This window comes from Mus caroli, unplaced genomic scaffold, assembly GCF_978045245.1.
Source record: "Mus caroli unplaced genomic scaffold, Mus_caroli_1 scaffold_2, whole genome shotgun sequence".
Taxonomy (NCBI): domain Eukaryota; kingdom Metazoa; phylum Chordata; class Mammalia; order Rodentia; family Muridae; genus Mus; species Mus caroli.
Window position 1 is genome coordinate 178,686,902 of NW_028227257.1, and position 26,503 is coordinate 178,713,404.

At 42.6% G+C, this 26,503-nt stretch overlaps 2 protein-coding genes across 5 annotated transcripts in view; one reads left to right on the top strand and one right to left on the bottom strand.

Moving 5' to 3' along the window:
• Positions 1 to 9,903, bottom strand: part of Dclre1c (DNA cross-link repair 1C) — a 32,032-nt gene extending 22,129 nt beyond the window's left edge. The window contains exons 1-4 of one of the 2 annotated variants that reach the window (XM_021155441.3): positions 9,722 to 9,903; positions 8,685 to 8,736; positions 4,954 to 5,038; positions 1,369 to 1,428 (exon numbers count right to left, since the gene is read on the bottom strand). In XM_021155441.3, coding sequence (XP_021011100.2) covers positions 1,369 to 1,428; positions 4,954 to 5,038; positions 8,685 to 8,736; positions 9,722 to 9,830 — 306 coding nt within the window. In that variant the 5' untranslated portion in view covers positions 9,831 to 9,903. Of the gene's footprint in view, positions 1 to 1,368; positions 1,429 to 4,953; positions 5,042 to 8,684; positions 8,737 to 9,721 lie in introns of those variants that run through there. The other variant, XM_085835229.1, reaches the window with a different exon arrangement.
• A 1,534-nt stretch (positions 9,904 to 11,437) lies between these two features.
• Meig1 (meiosis/spermiogenesis associated 1) lies at positions 11,438 to 25,177 on the top strand. 3 transcript variants are annotated; one of them, XM_021156238.2, is made up of 3 exons: positions 11,438 to 11,625; positions 22,223 to 22,389; positions 24,962 to 25,177. In XM_021156238.2, the coding sequence occupies exons 1-3, from the start codon at positions 11,538 to 11,540 to the stop codon at positions 25,088 to 25,090; spliced, it is 384 nt and encodes a 127-aa protein (XP_021011897.1). In that variant the 5' UTR covers positions 11,438 to 11,537; the 3' UTR covers positions 25,091 to 25,177. The 3 variants fall into 3 exon arrangements, with proteins under 3 accessions (XP_021011897.1, XP_021011899.1, XP_021011898.1); XM_021156240.2 differs by having other exon boundaries at positions 11,601 to 11,620; XM_021156239.2 differs by lacking the exon at positions 11,438 to 11,625 and adding an exon at positions 14,870 to 15,129.
• The last annotated feature ends 1,326 nt before the right edge of the window (positions 25,178 to 26,503 follow it).

Here is a 26,503-nt window from a genome sequence, read left to right on the forward strand (position 1 = left end):
TTAAGAGCACTGACTGCTCTTCTAAAGGTCCTGAGTTCAACTCCCCGAAACCACATGGTGGCTCACAACCACCTGTAATGGGATCTGATGCCCTCTTCTGGTGTGTCTGAAGACAGCTACAGTGTACTCATGCATAAAATAAATCTTAAAAAAAAAAAAAGAAGTTCTAGTACTAAATTTAAAGTTGAAAAATAAATTTTATTGACTTGGGCAGAGACTTTACTTATTAAAGGTTATTTATTTAATGTATGAGTATCTGCAAGTACACTCGTGTGCTGGAAGAGGGCCCCAGATCTCATAACTGTGAGCCACCATGTGGTTGCTGGGAATTGAACTCAGGACCTCTGAAAGAGCAGCCAGTGAGTGCTCTTAACCTCTGAGCCAACTCTTCAGCCCAAGACTTTATTTTAGAATAAGGAAATTATTTTAGAAGGAGATAACCATTATACTTGAATTTGCTTCAAGAAACATTAACTAACCACTACTTTATATCTGAGATATAAGAAACTTAATAAATGTGACAGTGACTTTGTGTACTATTAATAAATAGCATTCTCATCATGAGCATGTAAAACTAAAAATAAAAAAGGCAAAAAATTAAAAATTAAATACACCGTGTTTAATCCTTGTAATGTTGGGAATAATTATAGCACTCTATGACTGAATGTCCATTCCCTGAAGCCTGGGGGTTGATGAAGAAGCTGTTGACTGGTGATTGGTGCTCCTACTGTTTAGTTCCCCTTAACGGTTTCACTTTAACCACTGCGTGAAGACACCAGGAAATGATAGCTAAGAACGCACAGTGAGAGACAGTGAGAGAGCTCCAGGCCACTGTCAGAGAGCCCCAGCCCACAGTGAGAGAACCCCAGGCCACTGTCAGAGAGCCCCAGCCCACAGTGAGAGAACCCCAGGCCACTGTCAGAGAACCCCAGCCCACAGTGAGAGAACCCCAGGCCACTGTCAGAGAGCCCCAGCCCACAGTGAGAGAACCCCAGGCCACTGTCAGAGAGCCCCAGCCCACAGTGAGAGAACCCCAGGCCACTGTCAGAGAGCCCCAGCCCACAGTGAGAGAACTCCAGGCCACTGTCAGAGAGCCCCAGCCCACAGTGAGAGAACCCCAGGCCACTGTCAGAGAACCCCAGCCCACAGTGAGAGAACCCCAGGCCACTGTCAGAGAGCCCCAGCCCACAGTGAGAGAACCCAGTATATAGGGATCAAAACACTCGCCAATGTTGTAGTTATTTTTCTAAAATGTACTTCACTCATAAATCATTCCTTATGAATAAACAATCAGTCTAAATTAAAGAGAAAGTTAAACAATCATTTCAACACTAAGAAGAAAATACAAAATATTTATTATACAGTTACCTCACCCGATGCCTCATCAACTAAAGATATCTGCGTAGGAGTTTCAATTTCAATTGCTATCTGAAAAGAGAGTAAGTGGAGAAGCACTTCTGATCCCATGTATACTCTGATCCCATGTATACACGCTGATCCCATGTATAGACTCTGATCCCATGTATACACTCTGATTTCATATAACCATTCCTGATCTCAGTAGAATTCACAGTGAAAAATGCTGTAACAAGACACACATTTATTACAGTGGGGTTGCAGCTCAGGGTTGGAGCACTTAGCATGCACAAGGCCATAGGTTCCAGGTTCAGCACACACACAAAGAGCGCACATATCCTCAGTACTCATACACACTTAGCATACACATACTCGGTGCATACACACACTTAGCACACACACTCAGCACACATACATCCAGTGAGTTGCATACAAACACATAATCAGTAAACACACACACACACACACACACTAGTAACATATCACACTTACACATGAAAAGCATCGTGTTCATGATGCACCATGAAACCACCCGGGCTTGAGACTGGTTTTGAAGAGATTTTTTTTTTTTTTGAGGTGTTTAGAGATTTTTATTGGTTGACTATCAGTGACAGCCTAGTAAAAATCTTGACTATATAGGAGGTGAAAGGGGACTAATGTTCAGATGTGGTTTGAAGAGATTTTTGATAACTTTAATTTTCTCTACTTTTTCCATTTGCATGAATATGTGTGTGGTGACATGCATGGGCATGTTAAGAACTCTGCCACTGAGCTAAAGCAGCAAAGCTAGCTAGAACTCCTGGGTGTGTGCGTGTGCCTGTGCGTGCGCCTGTGCTATGGAAGCCAGTGGTTGGTGTCAGGTGTCTTTCAGAGATGACCTTTTCCTTCTCTGAGACAGCCTCTCTCACTGAACCTGGTGCTGGCCAGTGAGTACTAGGAATCCCCCTGTCTCCAGTCCCCCAGTGCTGGGATTACAGGCATTTATGCACTTCCCCAGCCAGGGGCCCATGTAAGTGTAACTCACACACAGGGTCAAAGCAGACAATCGGCATCGAGGCTGGAGGGAGACTCTGACAGGGCAGCTCTCCCAAACTCTAGACGTCTAAATTCCAGTTTGTGTCTGGTCTTCCTCGCTCCTTGAATGCCCCAGACAGATTAACTTATGGCAACTACGGGCCCAATCCCAGAGGCAAAGGAAGAGCAGCCTAGCTGCCGTGACAGGTTTGGACAGACATTCTTCAGTTGGCAGATGGGATATGGAGACCAAACATGCATGATGAAATGCTCCTCCTAGCACAGGATCCTCTGGGGGCAGCACCCAAGCAGAATGAGAGGGCTGGTGTGGCTTTTTTTAGAGATGGGTATTGGCAGCTGTTTTTGTTGAAACATAATGTCCACATATACTTATTGGCTACAGAGTCACCTTTGGTTTGTGCTGTCATGATCAAATCCAGTTATCAGAATTCACCTCCTTACCTAGTCATCCTTTGGACTCTATTATCACAGACTGTTGTAGACTCAGTCCACAGAAAGTCATTTTGTCTTTTTTTTTTTTAAAAGACTGTTCCTATTTAATCAGTGATTGTGCAGTGGCGGGGCCCGTGAGCATGTTGAGGTCAAAGCTGGAGTCGGTCTCTCCTACTGTCAAATGCAGGTCATCAGGCTTGCTGGCTTTACCCGCTAAGCTGTAGTACAGGCTCCTGTCATACTGTTCCATTGTTTTGGTAGCACTAGGGATCAGACACCCAAGGCTCACATGCAACGCCTCTGAGCAGCACACCTGGCCTGTGGTAAAGGCTTGGGCTTGCTTGCTTGCTTTGATCTTGCTTTTTTATTTTTTTATTTTTTTTCAGAGGCAGGCCAGATGTGGGGCAGAGGGGACAGAAGAGAAGGGACTTAAGCTGTCATCTGTCAGACATCAGCAAGATGATACCCTTCATGCAAACTTTTAGTAAGTCCTAACTCTAATCCTCCTCTGGTGGGGCAGCAGACAGATGGATTGCAGCAGTCAGTACGTTAGGAGTCAGAGGCATTTTGTTGAGGGAATCCATGTTCATACATGTTCATACCCTCTCGAAACAGCAAATAACATCCTCCTTGGGTCTTACGCAGCTCTGTTATTTTTGTTGTTTGGCTGTTGTATTTTGTTGGTTGGTTGTGACCTTAGGCTCTAGTCTATATGATGGGAAAACAGCTACTCTGGCACTTTGGACTTCTGTTTGGTATATGTTCTTCCTTCCCTTTCTTTCATTTTTTTTTCTCTTTCTTTTTAAAATCAATCCTTTTGCTTTATCTATATCTAGATTAGCATTGGTCTTCCTTTGGGCTTTCTTAAAGTTTTTAAGGCGCCTCAACTGAGACATCTGTCCTACCTAAAGTAGTAAGGATCGTAACAGGGCTTTTCCTGTCACATTGGCATTTTATATGTTGCAGCAATTTTCTTCCGACTACTTCCTGGAGGATAGATCTATTTCATTTTTCCACAATAAAAAGTTATTCATTCTAGACCAGGCGTGGTGGCACACACATGTAATCCCAGTACTGGGGAGGCAGAGGCGGGCGGATTTCTGAGTTTGAGGCCAGCCTGGTCTACAGAGTGAGTTCCAGACTAGTCAAGGCTATACAGTAAGAGTCTCTCTTCTCTCTCTCTTTCTTACTCCCTCCATCTCTATCTCTCTCTCTCTCTTTCTCTCTTTCACACACACACACATACACACGTACTCACACATACACACTCTAAGTTATCCATTCTATTTCTCATTGTTTCTTGCTATGTAGGTCAAGATGACATGAAACTTTTGTTCTTGGGGCTGGGATATAGGTCAGTGGTAGGGCACTTGCCTGCCACACACAAGGCCGTAGGTTCACTCCACAGAACCACAGAAAAAGAAAGTTGTGATCTTCTTGCCTCAAACTTCCAAACACTGGGACCACAGGCCTGTAGTACCACATTTGGCTCCATTCTATCTTTATTTAATATTTACTATTGTTACTTTTTCCTTTTTTTAAGATTTAATTTTATTTGTGTGTGTGTGTCTGTGCATGCACATGTGTGTAAGAATGCCACCTGTGTGTAGGAGCCTGTTGAGGACTGAGAAAGTCAGATCTTCTGTAACTGGGTTGTGAGATGCCTAACGTGGGTGCTGGTACCCAAACACAGGTCCTCTGGAAGAGCATCAAGTGCTCTTGACTACTGAACCATCTCTCAGCTCCGACCCTTTTTATTATAACCTTTAAAATATGTTTCTTTTTCCTGAGTTAACCTGTGATTTAAAAAACTATATAATAAAGTACATCTTATTTGCACTTTAAGGAATCTCTCTGCTAGGCAGTCCCTGAGAGTAAATTAAGTGTTTAAGACCGAAATCACACTCTTGAGGAACAAGTATCGAAAACCTGCTACCTCCTAAACTGCTGAGCCACACCTCAGACACTATTCTAATTCACGATGAATTCACACGCATGAACACGCACGAAGAAAGGTGGTTTGAATAATTCCAATGATTTTTCAAAAGATGCCTCTAAAAATACTCCCCATGTACACAACAAAGGGGTGCTATTCAAAAATTACAACTTTTTGAATTACAGTTGACTTACAATTCTGTTTTCCCAAAATCTGTACTTCGGGCTAGTTAACAATAGCTCCTTAGTGACTGGAGAACAGTACAGGAAGACCTTCAAGCTGAAAGCAAAACAGAAACAGAGGGGAAAAAAGCTTGTCTCAGCACAATTCAAAACAAGCCACTTTGCTGAGTCTGCAATGCTCTGTGCAGGATGTCATTTTTCTCTAGCAAATCACAATCAGTTGACAACAATCTGACAGTGGCTCCCAATGCACCTGCCGTGATTTGGAAATAAAATCCCCTCCAAAACCCAGAGCTGAGGCTTGGATCTCCAGTGCAATGTTCAGAAAGAGGTGGAGCTTTGGAGGTACATGAGGCCTCTGACCTAATCCATACATTAATCCTGTGATTCGGCCATGAACTGACAGCATTCCTGGAGGTGGAATGGACAAACTTCACTGTCTTCTGTCTCTGGCTTTCAGCTTCATGTCTGCAGGAGGCGAGCAGTTTTCATCCGCCTTGCCCATTGCTATGCTCCCACCTCACCAGGAGCCTAAGAGCAATGGGACCAGCCAACCACAGCCTGGTTGTAGCAAAGTAAATCTCCTTTTAAGATTGCTTTTCTAAGGTGCTTTGCCACAGTGACAGCAAGCTGGCTAGCACAGTACCAGTGCTCCCATCAACTATTTCTCTCAGCCCTGTCCATGGCTCAGGAGTAGGAGACCACGTAGGGTCCTTCTGCTTCCTAAGAATGCCACCACTTGTCTTACGCCGTGCTGGTAAGCACACATATGTCCTGGGGATTGGAAGTGTAGCATCAGAAGAAAGTAGAAATGAACAATGTTTATATGAGTTCAGGTACATCTAGAAAGGATACTGCCAAATGCTAGTCTGCTTCTAGAGAACAGAAAAGGGGTGCTGACAACAGAAAATTCTGCTTTTTGCTTCATATAAATCTACTTATTTATGTATGCAAAAGAGCAAAGCCAGAGCCTTGCATAGTCTGGTCAAGTACTCTACCACCGTGCTATACATCCAGTCCTTGTATTTATATTTCCAGTGAATTAATTTCATATTAAATTAAAAAAAATGGTATAGTTTGGAGATCAGGAATACACCAAGGTAGATTATATTTCCACACCACTATAAACACATCTGTTTATATTCTTAGAAAATGGACAGCAAAATCCTTCATTAAACTGTGTGGTGCCAGGCGTGGTGGCGCACGCCTTTAATCCCAGCACTTGGGAGGCAGAGGCAGGCGGATTTCTCAGTTCGAGGACAGCCTAGTCTACAGCAGAGTGAGTTCCAGGACAGCCCGGGCTACCCAGAGAAACCCTGTCTCGAAAAGTCAAAAAAAAAAAAAAAAAAAAAGGTAAAAAACTGTGTGGTAAGCACATGCATACTACACGTTTGAGGCAAGTTTGATTGATGTACTTAAGTTCAGGAAAACAGCCAGACCTATATGGTAAGTCTGATACACCCACACATTCCCCCAGTAACAGGAAGGGGGGACTTGTATCCCCTCATCTTGAACTGGGTAGATCTCTGTAAGTTCAGGAATTTTTTTTTTTTTTTTTTTTTTTTTGGTTTGAGACAAGGTAGCCCTGGCTGTTACTCTGTAGACCAGGCTGGCCTTTAACTCATAGAGATCCACCTGCTTCTGCCTCCCACGTGCTGGGATGAAAGGCGTGCACCAGCACACCCAGCAGCTGCAGGATTTCTTCACCACAGAGTTTCTCTGTGTGGCACTCTATCCTAGAACTCGCTCTGTAGACTAGGCTGGTCTCAAACTACCTATATCTCTGCCTTCTGACTGTTGGGATTAAAGGCATGAGCCACTACCATTCCAGCGAATTGCAAGAGTCTTAAAGCTTGCTCTTAGGGGAATATGCCTGCCTCCTGACTCTCTTGGGGTTTAGCTTGTATGTTTGTTTATTTCAATGCTGACTTACTATGTCACCCTAACTTGGAACTTGCTATGTAGACCAGGCTGGCTCCTAATGCACAGAGATGTGTCTGTGCATCTTCCTCGTGAGGACGTTCACTGAAAGCACGTTCCTCTATGTCTGTCCCAGGATGAACAGTTTTAAAACCTACATTCTCTGTTAACAAAACCAACCGTCCCAGGTTAAAGAAACCTTTCAGAGACAGACAAGCTCAAGAAACCAGCTATTCTAGGCCTTGTTGCTGTTATGTGTGTCTTCCCAGGTTTCAGAATTATCTTCAGATAATTTCAGTCTTGCCTGATGCCAGGCAGGCAGAAACCAGAAATTCCCACTATGCACTGTCATAATTCCCCAGAGAAACTGGAGGCTGGGTATCATTTGAAAACACTCTGTTACAAGGTAATGTGTCACACAGCAATAGAGAGCAGATGCACAAGCTCAGACCTGGTTCAAACCCTGGTCTTGCCCCGCCCTGCTTCTGTGACACTGGGCAACTAATTTAACCTGCCTGGCTTCCTTGTCTCCTCATCTGTGAATTAGAAGTAATAAGAACAGTTCTAATGAGGACACCAGCTCCCAGTAGACAGTAGTAGAATTCTCATAGGACATGGAGTGAAATAGCTGTTTTTCCCACACCTCGGGTGGGCGTCAGGATGAAGGCTTGCTTGCTGCAAGTACTCTGACCTAGAAGAGATCACTGTAGAAAACAGGGATTGTTTTCTGTTCTCTATAGTTATTATTCGGAAGGAAGTTTCCATCCTTTGCATACCTGGAATGTCTTGCATTATTGAACACTGCAAATAGTGCACCATGAGGGTAAAAGCTGCAGGGCAGGATGATTTCCTTCACAAAACATCTATACATTACATTAGGGGCTTTGGTTGGAGGAACTCGTCTTACCCAAAAAAAGCCTTTTGTGTAGTAATCAGTAAATGTGCTGCCTGTGAGGTTGGTTGACATTCTGTTCATCAAGGCTGGCCCTCCCTGCTGCATCAGAGCCTGGTTACATTCTGGAGTGACCCTCTTTGACTGACCCTTGACTCAAAACTCCGTCCAACAGTGAACTAGTACATTCTCAACCTCTATCATGTCTGGCCCATCGCGGCAGCCATCGCTCACCACTGAGCCACCTCTCCGGCCTAGCATTCTTGCCAGCAGAACCACCATTTACACACATAAACATACTCTTACAAAGACAAAGGTACATCAGCCAGCAGCACAGACGGATCACAGAAATCCAATCGTAAGAGCTAGGCGGGGCCGGAGAAATAGTTAAGATGGCTGCTCTTCCAGCCGGCCGAGGTTCAATCCCTAGCACTCCCAGGACAGCTACACAGGTAAACAAGCATACATGTAAAATAAATAAATAAATAAGCCTTTGAAAAATATGGAAGATGTCTTAATCTATCCAGTATATGATCCTATTTATTTATTTTTGTTTGTTTAAGACAAGTTCTCACTATGTAACTCAAGCTGGCCTTGAACTCACAAATCCTCGTGATTCCTCCATGTTGGGATTAAACCACCATATTAAGCCACCTGTTTATATTAAAATTCAAGAATAACCAAAGTTAGCTCATTGTGACAAAAACTCAAAATAGGAAATACTTCTGGGAGAAGAAGCAGGTAAGACTAGACAGGGGTCTGGGACATGGTAGTGTTCAACTTCTTATCTGTGTGGAAGCCACATAATGTTTATATAAACTCATAAAGTTTATACAGGCTACCCTGCTAAGGTGTATGTCCTGTTCTGCCTAGGTGTTATCTCTCAGTTAAGATGTCTACTTACATACAAATAAGTAGCAAAGCCAATTACCTGCATTCCAGCCTTCTTTTCAAGGAAGGAGCCCTCAATCCTTTCATGTGATCTACAAGGAAAAGAATTAGAAATCATAAGCATGCTTTGTTTGATTTGGGTTTTTTAGAGGATTCCTCTTCCCTGCAACAGCTGGGTTGTCTTTGTAAGCTTCCTACTCTGAGAAACTTACCTAAGGCTCACCATTATGAGCAAATAGATTCCCACAGGCTTTTGGCTCTTCTGCACATGAGGAACCTTTCAGAGTAGGGAACAGGAACCACTAAAAAGGGTTAGACCCTGAGCTGAGGAAAGAAAGCTATTCAAGTCCCACCTGGGTCAGGGGACGTAGGCAGGAAGATCAAGTGCTAGTATGAGAACCTAGGTGGGCTGATATGACTCCACCTAGGATATGTGAAGCTCTGCCCCACAACCTAAAATAAGTAAATAATAAAGAATAAAAATGGGGGACACTTGGACACACACACACACACTCACAAGAGTTTAGTGTGTGAAAGAAACATCTGTATGGGCGTGGGGGGGGGGAATAAAGGGAGGGAGGGAGGAGGAGGAGGAGAGAGAGAGATAGACATACAGATCGATCTTGGGCTCTTGCCAAATATTTCCGGGATGTAGAACTTCTGAAACACGTGCCTGTGTGAGAGAGGGGCATTTCGCTCTTACCTAATGTCTTTGGGTGTAGACGTTCTGAAACGTGTTTTCCTTACTCGTGATAAACGAGAATTAGGGAAGTTTGGGCATGAGCTAATTAATTAAGCCTTACCAAACATACCCTCCGCTGGGAGAGCAACCAGCACTTCTAACAGCTCTGCCTCACCACAGCGTCCAGGTCAGACTGCAACCAGAGCTGGGGTTACAGAGGTGGTACAGACCTGGAGCTCAATAAAGCCAGAGGTTAAGCGCCAACTGGCATTAGGAGTGCTTCCCAGTGCCTCGCGGAGTCCCAGCCTGTTCTCCCCTCACCAGGTACCGACCTCTGCCATTGCCTCTTCAGACCCTAGCACCCCTGAAATAGGTATCGAGAAGCGCTCACTCACCCTTGTGGCAGTGCGAAAGGAAGTAGGCACGGGCTTTCAGGTTCTCCCTGTCAAAGCGGTCAATGGAGATGGTTGGATACTCCGCCATCTGTCCCTGGAAGGAGCTCATCGCGCCCGGGAACACTAGACCCAAAGCCCACCTCGGAAACCGAAGTACACACTGACCCTGGGCGCCACTTCCGGGAACCTAAGCACCGCCTACCCATAGGCCGGCAGAGCTCAGCCACATCCAATCAAAGGACCCTTGAGGTAGGGGCGGAGCCAATGGGCATCCAATCCTGATCCAGCCTCCCAAGTCCCTTGGTTTAAATAACTGCACCAGCTGGGCACGGAGAACCAGCTGTGCGTAGTTTGTGGGTAGCACCGGCTGGTCATGGAAAGTCATGTTCCTGCCAGAAAGCAAAAAAAGAAACCGAAAGTGTTTGTTGCACAATGCAGATATGCCCTCATCTGTGGAGGAACCAAGGCAGGAAACGAAACACAGCTGAGAATGGAGGCCAGAGAGCTTCCCTTTTCTTAACCATATTGCCTTGCATTTCCTCAGATCTATTGAAGATCACTTTTTAAAAAATCTTCTCCCAATTTGTACTTTATAGGATAACCACGAGGATTGGATGAGTCATTGCCTCTGACTCTTGGTTATTAGATTCCATTGGTAGTTGCTCCCTCTTCTGTACATAAGCTAACTATATTTTGAAGGCTACAATTCAGACATAGATTCTTAGAGCAAGGCGGGGGGGGGGGGGGAGTAAAGATTCCATTGATATGCTGGCCTCCAGTAATCATTTAAGTTGTATTTTGAGGAAGTCAGAAGGGTGGGAAAGTGTGTATAATCATACTAAGATCCACCAAAGACTTTGTCAGTGGCATTTATTGTCTCCTTCCTAGCAAGTTCTCCTCAGATACTCAGCACTGTTGATCAACTGGAACCTCCAAATCCTGCTATGCAGAACACTTTGGCAAGCCTTGTGGAGGTAAAGAGGAAAAGTGAAAAGAGGCAGTGTCTGCAAAAACTGAGCGACTGGTTTTAGTACTGTGGGGAGATTAGAATGTTGCAGATCCAGAAGCCAATTATCATATCTTGAGCTACTTCTAGCCCTTGGGAATAGCCATTCCTTGTCCATCTCTGTTGGAATTAACATCTTGTGACTAACAGATGAAAACCTTTTGGAATCTACTAGTTTAGCAGACCACTATTTTCACCAAACCCCCAAATTAAGAACGTCATCAGATAGCATCTCGGACCTATAGAAAAGCTTTCTCATCTTTGCTCTCTGATGTACACTATATTCTAAATATGACCTGACTTACGACTTTCTTCTATAAAACTGTGAAACTCTTTCCTTGTTGGAACATGGAATTTAGGATGACCCAAATCTCTGTTCCAGCCCCAAGGTTATTAAAAATGGCCCCAGAATAAACTCTCTTTTTCCCTTTAAGATGAGGTTTCTCTATCCACAGTGGTTACATGGCTAACTCTGATGTGCCATCCGAGTTCAGCACATTTGAAAAGCCACAAAAATGAAGAATATGACAAGAATATTTTCACAGAGGCAGAAGTGATCATGGGATGATGCCAGGAGTAAGCTCTAAGCAGAGGGGTCGGAATGCCAGGGTCAGAGAACATCTGGTTATTCTTGCAGTCATAATACCTGGTTCTATTCACATTCAGATTTTCATAAAGAGGAAGCAGGGAAGTAGAGGGAAGTGTTCTGGATATACACACCAACTTATACATTCCACACAGTAGTACTGGTAAAGCCTTGGTTTTGTATAAGATGGTCTTTCCTAGACTACGGGAGGACAATTGCTGTGGATGGGTTGTCTCTACAGGACAATACATTCTGCACTGAGTCTGATCGTCGACAGAATTTCTCAGAAGTTGGAGCTCCTTGAGAGGCAAGGCAAGCTAAGATTCATTCTTATGTACTTGTTCATTGCTTTTCTCGTTACGATGTATACAGTAGGAAACAGTCGTGAGAGTCAAGTTGTCACTGTAATCAACATGCATGCTTATATTCTTATGACTGAACTTTTTCCGTTCAAGACCCTTTGAGAAGTTTTACACAACACTGGACACATAGGTATATAAAACAGGCATGCAAATAAAAAGTTTGCTGATAATAAGTCCTAAAGAGATCTATTTGAAAACAAGTCTTTGGTATACATATATTTAAAAAGTAAATCTGTCTACTAATGGATGGGCAGGTCTGTTTCTTTTTACAGAAAGAATTAAATCTTGACAATATCTGGTGCTTCAGGATGCAGAATAACTTTAGCATTTTGTTTAGAGCCAATTGATACTAATTTTATAATCATCTGTGCAGAGACTATGGCCTTGCACAAATAGACAACAAACAAAATGGCAGATGGATATTTACAATCATTTCAGAAATTGTTGAAAATTCTGTTCTATTTCCAAGTAAATTTGATTTTTTTTTTTTTGAGGTAGGGTTTCTCTATGTAGCCCTGGCTATCCTGGGCCTTGCTCTGCAGACCAGGTTGACCTCAGACTCTGAGATCTGCCTGCCTCTGCCTCCTGAGTACTGGACTCAAAAGCATGCACTACCATGCCCAACAATTTTTTCTTTTTTAAAAAGCTCAAATCAGCATCTCAAAGGATAATTTTGGAAATTAAACATTTCAACACAATACAATCCATCCATATATACTTACATGCTGAAGGATAATGGTAGGAAAATATTAAAAAATCTTTGCTTTCCATAATTAAGTCATTGTTTCTATGTAAGAAAAAACTGCATGTACAGCAAAAATAATTGGAGTTCTTGAATGTGAGGTACTTCAAGCAGTGTTTGTCAGTGTTGTGTGCCATGACAGCTTATGCAATGTGGAGTGTGTTTTGTGTTTCAAATTGAGCCTGGCAGGTGTGGTGGCACAAACCTTTTGTTCCCAGCACTGGGGAGACAGAGGCAGGTAGATTTCTGTGAGTTCGAAGCCAGGCTGGTCCACATATCAAGATCCCAGTCAGCCACAGCTACATAGGGAGACCCATCACTAACCAACAACAGCAAACACTAGAACAGAGACTTCTGTGTTGTTTGATACAGACATACACTGTGGTATGATCTCCTCAGATTAATTATGTGCTTGCTTTTGAGTTCAATTTTGGCTATTTTGGGTTCAGAAATTGTTTATTCTCTTTACAAACTAAGACAGGGAGAGAAATCATGGAGGGTGAAGGGGAACAGCTAGGGTGTTTGGGGAGAATGAGAGGGAGAGGTGGGTGTGGCTATAATTGAAGGACGTTTAGGACTGGAGAGACAGCTTGGTAGTTAAGACTTTGTACTGTTCTTGCAGAGAGACCACCTTCAGTTCTCATCACCTGCATCGGGTAGCTCAAAAATCACCTGTCATTCTAGTCCCAGGGGATCCAACACCCTGGCCTCCATGAGCATCTGTACACAGGTGCATATACTCACAGAGACATAGACATGTATATGCATGTACAGGCACAGCACACACACACACAGAGGGACAGATAGACAGACAGAGAGACAGAGACAGACTTTTAAAAAAGTTACAATGTTTACATACATGCATGAAATCTGAATATTGGATTCTATGGAGGTTTCAGGTAAGGAACCAAAGAAGCCCACTGCCATGCTCTAGGAAATCTGATGGTCAAAACTCATTTATTCGTTCGACAAGTAGTTACCTGCTCTCTACTATGTTACAGCTCCTGGGCGGGACACCAAGGCACAGTGTAAAACAGTCAAAGAACCCTTGTTCACAGAATGACTACCCAGCATAATGTGTTGCCAGCACTTGGGGAGTTCCAGATGCTGTCTGAAGTGTTCCGTGTTTAGTATTTCTGTCTCACAGCAACCCAAGCAGACAGGTTCTTATTGTTCAGTTGTTACATTGTTATGTAAATTGCACAAAGGTCTTCTTCTCAGTAAACAGAGTCCCGACTTAAATTCAAGGCCTGTGTTCTGAAGTGCCTCCCTCATCGCTACCTTGCGTTTCCTGTTTCCTGCTCATAGGGGCCGGGGCAGCAGTGCGATGGTGAAATATATTTCCTCACTTTGAGCATGCTGCATACACACTTACTGCATGCTAGGAGCTGTTCGACTAGGTATGGCTGGTGCAAAGTGGCCCAGGATTACCAAGGAAGACAACAAACCTTTAAGAGTCATATGGAAATTTCAAGGCTTTACTGACCTTATAAACCTCTGAAGCTTTCGTTGTTTGTTTGTTTACTGTGGGTAAAATGGAAAGCTATTACAGGGTCACAGCCCAAGCCCAAGACTGACATAATCTTATTTAGATTTTAAGTGTCTCGTGCTGACTGTTGTGTGGAGAACAGGCTATGGGGGTGGGGAACGAGGATGGGAATTAGTGTGGTGGCCAGAGACTGCTAAGAGATGGCTTTTTGGACTTGTGAGGGAGCTATTAAAGCCAACAGGTCTTGCTGATGGATGGAATAATAGAAACAGAGGATTGTAGGTAGCAGCTAGTCAAAGAGGAAAATGTGTAAGTAGAGTTTCCTTTGTTTGGATATGGAATATAAACTGTTTAGATAGGTCTAAAGTTCAGAGATACATCTTGGCTAAGGAAATTAGAGAGTTATAGATCCATTTTTCTTTTTTAAACTTAAAACCTCTTTAGTGTTAAATGACACCTTTAACTAGGACTTTGCAGAATTTAATCTGTAAAAAAAATACGGCTTGTGTTTAACAACTAGTTCACAAAATCCCTTCATTGTTAACTACTGGTTCCGGGGCTTTTCAATGACTTGGCATTGACCTTTTCCCTTTCACCCTCGATTTATTAGACAATCATCGTGACTCTCGACTCAAAACACGGCTCGTTATCACTTTTCACCGAAATAGGTGATATATTAACTATCCGTTTAGATACTAATGGGAAAAATCTATAGATGGTACGTTTTCATTTAGTGATCCAAACACACTATGTTATCTTCTATCAGGATTCAGAACCTGTAAAATGTCTATTCTCTCAAACGCTTTCAACAGTGAGCGTCAGCGAGCAGCGAGCGCCAACCCGGGAATCTCTGCAGAGACCTCTTCGCCCAGCCTAGCCCTTGTGCATGCGCACAAAGACCCAGAAGCGGGGGGCGGGGTCGGAGGAAACTGGGCGTGGCTCGCTCTCCTGGACCGGCCGAGCGGCGTCACGGCGTTGCTAGGAGACGCGCCGGTTGCACCGGCCGCAACAGTTGGCCCCTGGCTGTCTCAGCCCAAGATCCCGAGTAGAGAACACGAGCACCGCTGCGCCCTCCTGCGAGGCCGGCTGAACGAGGGTAACCGCGGATAGCGGGAGCCGAACTTGAGCGGATGCGCAGCGAGGACCCGGGCCCTGACCGCCTTGCCCCTGGCTCGGCCCCGCCCCGAGAGCTCAGGGCCCGCCCCTTCCGTCCGGCCGCCCTGGTACCTGGGGTTTTTCCCTCTTTCTTTTAGGGCGGGTCTTCACTTAGTCACTCCCACACCGTAGGATCAGCTGCCCTGCTGAATTATCCGCCTCCTCAAGTTGGCTACTGTATATGTACTGAATATATATACGTATATATATGTGTGTATATATATGTGTGTATATATATATATATATATATATATACACACACACACATATACGTATATATATACACACATATGTGTATATATATGTGATGCCAGGGCTCAGATGCTAGTTCAGCTTCTTCCGGGCAGATTATACCTTACAGACATCGTGATATATGGGGGGGGGGGGGGGAAGCGGTTTCTGGCAGACAGAGCATGCTAGCTGTGAGAACTCTCTTTGTTTGGCTTTACACAAACGTGGCACACCTAGACCAGAAGGGAGTGCTTGGGGGGGTGGTGGTACTTTCGTCTTTAAAATGAACACCCATTTTAAGGACTGTGTTCAGAAAACGATGTTCGGACCCAATGTGAGAACTGAGTTTAGAATACAGTCCCAGTATGTTCGTTATCTCAAACGAGGTTTACATGTAGTTTAAAGGGGGCCTGCCACCTGCTAGGAGCATAAATAATGATATAAGGTGAGGAGATGGGGGTTGGAAGATTAGGCATGTTATCTAATTACGGGTTACAAGGCAAATGCTCCAGCGACAGCACGCTGGACTTGGCCACCCTTCCCAAATACACCAATTAAGGAGACACACAAAGTGAACAGTAGAGAAAGATGTAATTAACATGGTACACTAGCGAGGGTAATAAGGAAAAAAATCCTGGGGCCCCAGGTTTGTATTTGGGGGGCTGATATAAGCGTAAGGGTTAAGTAGAGGAAGAAACTAAACAGGGCATAAAAGGTATTCATAACGGTCTCATTTAAGTTGTGAGTCCAGGTTGTAGTGTCCTTCACCCCTGTGGTGTCAACTCTCATGCTATAAGGCACCTGATGGAAATCCAAGATATCTTCAGCTTTGAAGGGTGGTGAGATAGTTTAAATAGACAGACCGTGATTGGATGGTTAACATCCCGGTGCAGTTAGGCATTCCTCTGACCCAAAGTAAAGGGGTCAGACAAAGCCAAGGGGAAGGAACCAGGCTTCAGCCTCCTTTTAGTTACCTTGTGGGCCTAAATGAAGAGTTTCTGTGTTGTGTTTTTGTAGTCATTTCTAAATGGCTGTTTTAAGGAAGAGAGCTTGAGGTAGTAGCTGGCTCCAGCATAGGTGACTACTGTTACATTAGAACTGAATGTCAGAGACCTAATTACATACATAACCCTTAATAGTGCTTAATGAAATCCAGTTTCTAAAAAGTAGACATTCAAGCCTTGCCACTGCCTGTTTATAGTGGTATACACATATGTATGATAGAAATTAAGTGTGTTTTATTATATAATTATATTTACTATGCATATAGTATGCATGGGTATTTTATCTGAGCAAAATTGGAAAACTGATTTACAGAGTCTTAACAAAAACAGAAAGAAATATGTAATTGTAATTTAGTGTCTTTATTTAAAGAGTAAAAATTAATGAAAAAGTTATGTCTTTCACAAAAGAATTCTTTTTTCTGGCAACAAGTTAAATATTAAAGTATCAATATTTTTATATTGTTTAGATCTTATGCCATTAAGGTTGTTAGTCTTGTTTTGCAGTTATGAATTTTAAAATGATTTTGTGCTACTTAAAATTCACCCATTCATTATAAAAGCCAATAGCATAAATGGTTTTTAAAAAATGCTTCACAGCCGGCGTGGTGGCACACGCCTCCCAGTACTTGGGAGGCAGAGGCAGGCAGATTTCTGAGTTCGAGGCCAGCCTGGTCTACAGAGTGAGTTCCAGGACAGCCAGGGCTACACAAAGAAACCCTGTCTAAAAAAAACAAAAAACAAAAAACAAAAAATACTTCACTAAAGAATCTGAGGGAATAGCCATTTTAAAGATGCATCATGCCTGAACTTTAGCCAGAGAAGAAGAAAACTAAATAATGGCCCCCAATTTATTGGCATACATTGATACCAGCATCCCTTAAACCAGGTGTGATTCAGATATCTGAAATCCCAGCTCTAGGGGATGAGGCGGGAGGACTAGAAGTTCAGTTCATCCTCAGGGAGTTCGAGACCATGTTTAGCCAATATGAGACCCTGTGTCAAAATCTGTACACAAATCTCCTACCTGGGATTTTACAAGTCATATCTCTAGCATAATGAAAATGCCCACAGCTAAGTTTCACTACAGTTTTTCATTCTTCCTATTTTTGTGCAACCAGTTCAGACAATTAGCTTTAAATTCAGCTACACCAACCAATCCTAAAGCAGTGATGAGCATCCTTGTCAGAAAGAAGCTTTAGCAGCACTGCCACAGTCTCTGCCTCCTGAAGTCTTCGGAGCTCTTTGCACCTTAGCTCCCTACATACATTGTAACTTTAGCAGGAGTGGGTGCAGCTGACTACACTGACGCTGAGGCTCATCTGCATGGGCTCAGCAGTTGTGACTTTCTTACTCATCTGTTTGTAACCTGCCAATGGGATATTTTGAAGGAGTTCCAGAAGATTCCACTGAACTGGAAAAAAAATGATAAAAATACCTTGGTGGAGACTAAAAAAACACTTCCTGAAGCGTCCAGTTCAGTAGGATGCACACCAGTCATGCTGAATTCCTTCATTGCCCAGAATGCAATGTTGGGTGCAATGAAGACTTGTGCTATGGACCACTATATTAGTACCATAGGCTACCTACCCCAGGGCCACCTTGTTAACTTCTCTCACTGTGCAGTGCTGTAGCCTTTTTTCTTCCCAAGGTTTCCTCTGAAATGGTTGTGATACGTTTTTATCATTTGGACTTCTTCAACAAGATATGCTTCTGTCCCAGAATGCTAGGTGTCTGGTCAATAACTCTGCCAACAGTGTCTGCAGTTTTAACAGCTTTAAGGATGTTTGGCTTTCACTGACTTGTGAAGATCTGTCTTCTGGGATTTGAAGATCTTAAAGAAGGGAATGGACTAGAGTCAATGCTGTAGATACCTTCAGTTTCAGTGTGCCTTTTTTCATACATGTAATAAAGAGAGTAGTGATTCAAGACAGGTCATTTGAGTTCAGAAAAACATGATCAGAAAATTGTGTGAATAAACATGAGTAAGCACAAAAGTTTATGTAAATAAACAGAGTAGCCCTTTCCCAGAACTCTCTCAGGACAGAGCAATGTAAACACAATAGCCTGGCCCTGCTATTGATTATATCTAGCACGAAAGCAATGCAGAAGGCCAGATTCAGGGAGATTAAGGACAGCAACTCAGCTGTATGTTTTCACCAGACTGGGTTCTATCTATAGCTAGGCACCAACCTCCAGTAAGTTGTCTTATAAATTGAATGCAAATATTTAACACAAGAGGCATGAAATCAGGTCCAAGGACAATCCAGGAAACCCAATGCACTTGAAGTAAAAGGCCCTCTGTCTTCCTTCCTGGAGTGTTCCTCACAGTTCCTCCAAGGCATGGCTCACCTTGGGACATTCTTTTGAGTGTGTTCTGACATTCCCCACCCCTTTTTATTTTTCAAAGCATTATAGAATGTTTATATTATACACACACACACACATATATTTTACACACACATATGTTTATATTTTAAAATCCAGAGTGGTAGATAAAGTTGATTGCTTTCTGGCCTTTATACTTGTTTGGAGTCATTGACATCTTAAGTGCAGCCTGAGAAGACATAATACGTACAACAGTCATAACTCAGTGCATTTGCCAATTATATTGTGAGGATGTGAGACAGGCAGGTTAGTACAGAGCAGGATAGTGGCTTCTGCGGATGTTTGATGTAAAATTTCTTAGCTTCAGGACTGGTGAAAGTAGTAGTGTGCTAAATAGTACACTCTGATAAGTTTTCCTCCAAGCCATCAATGTGTGCGCCCGAGGAGGGCCCCAGGTGACTGACTGTGCAGATCTCCAGCACAGGAGCTTCAAGGAGCTTCAGGGAGCTTCGGCTCACAAGGCTTACGTCATTGTTGGTTTTCATTATTTTTAATAACTAGAAAGAATAGAATTTGAGTCATAGCATGGTCACCGCAGATACTAAATTTACCTTTTCTGTTATGGTGAGATTCACATTAAAGTTTCAAATGTCTGATAGTGTCTTTAAGGTGGGTGGGTACTCCTACTGAGAAAAACAGTAATTTCCTGTAACTTCAACTAAAGGTAGCGTCTTTCCCACCCGTATATAACATGTGGCATTTTTATATGCATAGTTAATGTAATTGCTTAACCTCAAAGGGACATGGGACCCCGGCATGACCCTCAGGAGAGTATTTTTGAATGATACAAATAAGTCAAAATATTTTGTTATCCATCAAACAGCTGAGCCTAGAGTAGGCATGATGGGGAAGCAATACCGAGCCCCAAGCCACTGCCCTGAGGATGAAACCACTTTATATCTATAGAAGCACAGAAGCCACTCAGCCACTAACTCCATAGAAAGACACGACGAAGTTTGAGTATTTTAAAAGGCTTTATTATTTAAAATTATTTCCAATGAAGTATTCATGTGTGTCTATGAGTTCATGTACAACTAAGTGCAGTGCCCAAGGGGCCAGTAGAGGGCAGTGATGATCTGTCTCCTGGAGCTGGACATAAAGGTGGTTGTGAGCCCTTGCTAGGTGCAGGGAACGGAACTCCTTTCTGCAAGGACAATTAAAAACTTGTAACCACTGAGCCATCTCGCTAGCCACTTGACTGATTTTGTTTTGTTTTGTGTTTGTTTGAGACAAAGGATCTTACTATGTAGCTCTGGCTGTCCTGGATGAAGCTCCCTATGTAGAGCAGCTGGCCTTGAACTCACAAAGATTTGTCTCTGTCCCCCAAGTGCTGGGATTAAATGTGCACACCACTACACCCAGTTTGAATGTATTTTTAATATAGTCACTCCATACTTTTCCTTCTTGTTATTCTTCATATCATATTTTCTATTTTTATATATAATTCATCTCCACTATATAAGGGGGTTAACCAAGCTCTACAAGTGTATGTCTAACTCACTTGTTATCATAGCTAGTGCATAGTGTACTGGTGATGTGAGGGGCTTCACAGTGAAATGAAGGAAATTACAAAACAAGAAACTGGTTTGTTGTTTTCTCATGCTTTCCAAAATCCTTACAATACTGTAACAATAAAATCAATAAAATACAACATGAGCTGGAATCTAACAGAACTGAGAGGCAAAAGTTTAAAACCCACATGCTAACGAAACCTTCATTTTCTCTAGTCTAACCAAAGTGTGCGAAAATTTGCACACTGGAAAAAAAATGCCAAAAGCAATTCTAGTGATTTGTCTGACATGTCACTGATTTCATCAGAACTGAAATTACACAACTCATTTTATTTAAGTTAATTTAAATCTGGAACTAAATCAGAAAAGGTTAGACTATGATTTGCAAATAGAATGTAAGCAGCCTTCTATGTGGGATGTGATGGTATAAGTAATGTGACAAGTGTAGAGGGGAGAGAAGGAGCTTAGGCAAATTGTTTGTCTTTCCTAGGCCCATCGTTAATACTTGTGTGTGACTGATCTCAGAGCTAAGCAGAGGGCTTGGCCTCCTGACTGTCTCCCTCTCTTTCATTAACTGTGAAAAGAGACTTGAAGGCTACATTTTTCACACTAAGGAAATATTCAAGGAAATTCAGCAAGTCCGTATTTTTTCCTTTTCCTATTTTTCCCTCCACAAAAGTAAATTTAATGCATTTGTAAAGGCATTTATGAATGCATTTGTTGTGAATCTGCTCATACGCTCCTGATTTATCCTATGTTTGGGATAATGTTCACCCAGTGACAAGGAGGGATATTTCCAATTGATGCAAGAACGATTTTATCTTTTCTATCATTGCATTTTAAATAAATTAACCTAATGAGAATTTGTTACAGTCAGTGAAGAATACATAAATTCCCCTGGAACTTCTTTATGAAGTGACAAACTCCTTTATGCTTCAAACAAAAGATATAGGTTTAATAAAATGGATTCAAGGAATCATGGGGGATATTCTGGGTACTTTATGTGGAATATTTTTTGTAACAATATAAGTATTTGAGAAAAACAAATACAAGACAATATCTTTGAAAAGCTGACTGTGGTGTTGGGCATGTAGCTCAATGGTAGAATATTTGCCTAACCTAACCCTCAAAAAGGTCTCGAGTTCAATGCCAGTAACCAGGGTGAAAAGGAAGCAAGAGAAGTTTGGTAAGAGAATAATTAATGTGAACTGGACTCGAAGAGCTGAATGTCCTAGACCTACAGTAACCACCTGAGTCATTAAATCAACGATCTAACACAGCAGCCAAGCAACTAGTGTGGGACGTGTGCAGTTGTCTTCGAATGTTGCTCTGCTAGAGGACGGTGTGACATCGTGACCCAAAAAAATAAGTTATGATGTCTTCAGAAAAAGAAGACCGAAAAAGAAAGTGAACTGAAAGAGAAGAGTGTCTACTCTTTTGATTTGTAAGCAGCCCAGGATAGCTTTACCCCAGATTCTTCTGCCCTGACCTTCCAAAGCCATCACCATACCTTGATGAGAATCATTATCTTCACATTCGGTTGGTTTTTGTTTGTTTGTTTTTTGTTTTGTTTTTGTTTTGTTTTTGTTTTTGTTTTTTTAAGGAGGGGGAAGAGAGTAAGAATATAAATCAATGGAATAGTGGTGGAATATTTTGACAATATATTAAGCAGATAGAAATGACAGTATGTTTTCTTAAATGTACACTACCTACTGCCCAGCCTCAGAATGGGAATGTTAGAACATTACTAAATAACTCCAAATGCAATTTTATTTGATGATGAAATTAGCTATTCTCTGTGTACCTTCCAGGGTTTAGAAGTAGTTTAGGTATATCAGTTTGTTTCCCAAAAATAACAGTATTGGAAATGAATGTTAAAAATGTAAAGTGTTCACTCTGAGGATCTCTCTCTCTCTCTCTCTCTTTCTCTCTCTCTCTCTCTTTCTCTCTCTCTCATTTTTGTTCATTCCAAAGGTCTTGAAAACTGTAATCATCATGTTGCCTATTAATATTGTTCTAACTTCTTTCAGAAATAATTGCTAATAAGGCCTCTGTAGCCATGGCTACTTCTGACGTGAAACCAAAATCAATAAGTCGTGCCAAGAAATGGTCAGAGGAAATAGAAAATCTGTACAGATTTCAACAAGCAGGATATCGGGATGAAATTGAATATAAACAAGTGAAACAAGTTGCCATGGTAAACTTGCTGCTTTTTATAATATCAGCTGATAAACTCCTTTGTTTTGATAAACATTTTGCTTTTGATAAGCATTTGCAGATGGTGAAATATATTTTTAAAACAGCAACAAAATGTAACTGAAGGGACTTCTCTGACACGATTTGAAGAGAGGGAGACTAGGCCTATCCAGGTGGCCTGCCACTTGGTAACAATGTGGTTCCTTGGCTGGACACACTGACACTCAGTGAACTACAGAGTTCTCACACACAGGGTGAGTCTTTCTCCGTAGACCACAAAAACAGTCCTTTTTCTTACTTTGGTAGCTCTATTATCACATGTGCAGTTTGTAGCAAAATATCATTTCCCCTCTACTATCTGGACTGTGAATTAGAAAGAAGTTGCACATATTATTTTCTTCTTTTCCCTTTCCTTTCCCGTAGTTTTGTGTTTGTTTTGTTTTGTTTCTTGAGATAAGATCCCACTTTGTAACCAATGCTAGCCTTGACTTCAGTACACAGATGAGAGCATCGTACCTCTTCTTCCCAAGCACTGGGATTACAGATGCAAGCATTCTGTCCACTGTAGCTACACTCTACAATCAACTAACTTTCATTAATGGATACTAAGCTAGAAAACTCACACCATTGAGTACCTCCCTATTTGACCATCTACCTGTCCTACTATGAATTTTTCCCTCCAGAATAACCTTCCAGTTGATGCTTATCAGGTGGCCTCAAATGTTCTGAAGATCTAGTGCACAGTTTATAAATAACACAATTATCTTTGGGACCAGGAAAAGGTATAAGAAGCTATCCCAGAGTCTTGAGGACACTTCTCTGTCCTGCTGATAACAGCTTTGACTTTAGTACCAGAAACATTTGCTATTTTCCTAGGGAGTAAATGTAGCTGGACCTGCCACGCTGATCAACTGAGCTGGGTTCTAGTGACACAGAAATAAGCCGTTCAAGAGAAAATGTAAAATCCATGCCTAGTGGCCCACGCCTGAGGTCCCAGTGTTCTGTAGACTTAAATAGGATATTAGGTTTGAGGGTTTCTGGCTTGCACTACATAAGGAGAGTTTGTCTCAAAGAGAGGTTAAAGGAACAGAGAGGAAAAAGGAAAAGAGAATATTGACAGAAAATAACAGGCACAGTTCCCCAAGCAGTAGGCACCATCTTTTCTTCCATTGCAAGCTGTGATTTATAAGAGCAAAGTGAAAATGAACACTACCACTCTGGAGTGGTAGTTGGAGAAAGGGGCTCCATTTTTCCAATATCTGGTTTGGACTTTTGATAATGATAAGTTATATCACAAAATTCAGAAAGAAAAATTTATTAATAATAACACACTGGATCCTAGAATACTTTGTGGTAAGTTATGAACCAAAGAAAAGTTATTTCTTGAAACTTGACAAGTTCCTAAAAGGACACACACACACACACACACACACACACACACACACACACATACACACACACACACACACACATACACACACACACACACACACACACACACACACACACACACACACACACACACACTGGGGCTTGCCTAGCATGTGAGAACCTGCCCTGCCCTGGGTTCTATTCCCAGCATCACATAAACTGGGCATGTCTTATAATCCCCTGGCAGAGGCAAGAAGGTCAGGAGTTCAAGATCATCCTTGAGCAGTGTGGCACCGACAGCAAATTCCATGAAACACTGTCTAAAACCAACCCACACAGCACAGCCACCACACATGGACCTGGTCGAGAAAGCAGAACACCGAAACTGGAGAAAAAGCAAAGAGAACATACAAATCACGGCCCATGAGAGATCAAACACATCAGAGAAACACAACAAAGAATAGCAGGGAGAAGAAAGGGATTGTTCAAGACTGTATTTATGGTTTTAAGTGTCCATCAATAATTGGGCTCAGTGTTGAACTTGAAGCTTGGTTGGAAGTGCATTGCTGCCTCTTCTAGGAGAGCACCTTCCTCTAGTCCAGTGGCTCTCAACCTTCCTAATGCTGCGACCCTTTAAAAGTTCCTCATGCTGTGTTGACCCCAAGCATAAAATTACTTCCATTGCTACTTAACAACTATAATTTTGCTGTTATGGGTTGTGATGTAAATATAGATGTTCAGGATATCAGACATGTAACCCCTGTGAAAGGGGTCTCGACCCACAGGTAGAGAGCCCCTGATTTAGTCCCTGCCTCTGAAGCCTGTGATCGACATAGAGCCCTGGACTCCTCCCAGTGTCTCCCTGGGGTTGTTATTTTAGAAATGACAGTGTTTTGAATCACTTAGAAACATAAGAACAATGAGTTTTGATTTATTTGTCACATGTCTTCAGTCTTGGCTATAGCGTAGATGCCAAAACCTCAAATCACGACTCTAGAGAGAAGCACTCAATTTAGTACGAGCTCTCCAGATTAAGTTGGAAACTGAGTTTGTGTTACGTGTCTACTCCACTTTCCAAGAGGGCAAGGGCTTTAAAACTTAATCGCAGATTTTAATTTTTGATGCAAATTGTCAGACGGTGAAACGTGACATAAAATCGTACTAGCGTGGAATTCATCGGTCCTCTCCTCCTCCCGGTGCAGGTCGACCGATGGCCAGAGACAGGGTATGTGAAGAAACTTCAGCGGAGGGACAATACTTTCTACTACTACAACAAACAGAGGGAGTGCGAGGACAAGGAGGTCCACAAAGTGAAGGTTTACGCCTACTGACCTTTTCCTTTCTTCGGCTTGGCAATGCTCCTTTAAGAATTGGTTGTTTACATTCTTCCATCGTGTAAATGTCATTATACAAAACAATTCACAATTCTGTCTTTAATTCATGGTGTCTTACACAACATAAACACCCACCTTGAAACCTTGAATTGTCCAGTTATCTTGTCCAGTTGTGAAATGCAATTACTGAGAACCTTAGAATCTGGCCCTCCCCTCCACCTCCTGTGGAGCATGTTGGTGACTCTCTTGGGAAACCAGCCGGTTAGAAGCAGTTAGGAATTAGGACGTGTATTTCCTTAGAGCACATTGGTGCTCCAGGCAGCACCCCCATCCTGGCATTTCCCTGCCTACAACAGTACTTGCATTTTTTGGCCTGGTGGTTTTGGTTTTGTCTCTCAGGTCCTTTGCCTCTTGCTGGACATACTGGAAATACAAAGACTGTCATTTTACATTGCAAGAATGAGGTGCACCCTGGAGGAGCCCTCCACAAATGTAGAAAGCATTCATGATGGTGTGTGTGTGTGTCTCTGTGTCTGTGTGTCCGTGTGTGTATAGGATTAGCCCCCAGCAACACAAGAAGACAGACAGGACCGCCCCCCCCAACATACACACATGCACAGAGAGCCAAAGAGCCAGAGAGAGTCATTACACATTACTATACAAGCACAAGTATTTACACGTTTAAAATTAACACGTAATGATGTATTTACCAGTTCTGGGGGTAAAATACAAGACCTCACAAATTGTAGCCAATCACTCTCCCACCAAGCTCTAGCCCTGGTATTGGCTTAGTCAGTCGGCTAGGTAGTCCTGAAACAGGGTCTCCCTGTGTTCCCCAAGCTGTCTCTAAACTCATGATCCTCTTGCTTCACCCCCCCACCCCCCCAACACACACAAGCTCTGGGTTACACCACCATTTCTAACCCATAGGTTCTCAGCAGTTAGGCCTGAAGGTCTGTGCTGATGGCACCCAGAGAACATCCTGTCACATGTTTTCAGTTAGGCCTGAAGGTCTGTGCTGATGGCACCCAGAGAACATCCTGTCACATGTTTTCAGCTGAATTACGTCCTCCAAATTCATCTAAACCCCACTCCGCCCCCTCAGCACATGTGCCTGTGATGGAAATTGGAGCAAGGTCTTTAGAGGAGAAATCAAGTTAAAGCATGATCATTTAACGAGTGGGCCCTGGCACTGCTATCATTGAGGTCTGAAGACACAGAAATCTAGGGAGTCACAGGAACAATGGAGAGACAAGTTGGAATGAAGAAATCTTGAGTGAAGGTCAATCATACATTTCCAGCAAACAGAAATAACAAGGAGTGGGCAGAAATTGTTGCTCAGCTCATTGAGATTGAGCCTGGCTCTACAGACACACTGACTGGATGACCTTCCAGTTTCCGGAGCGTGGA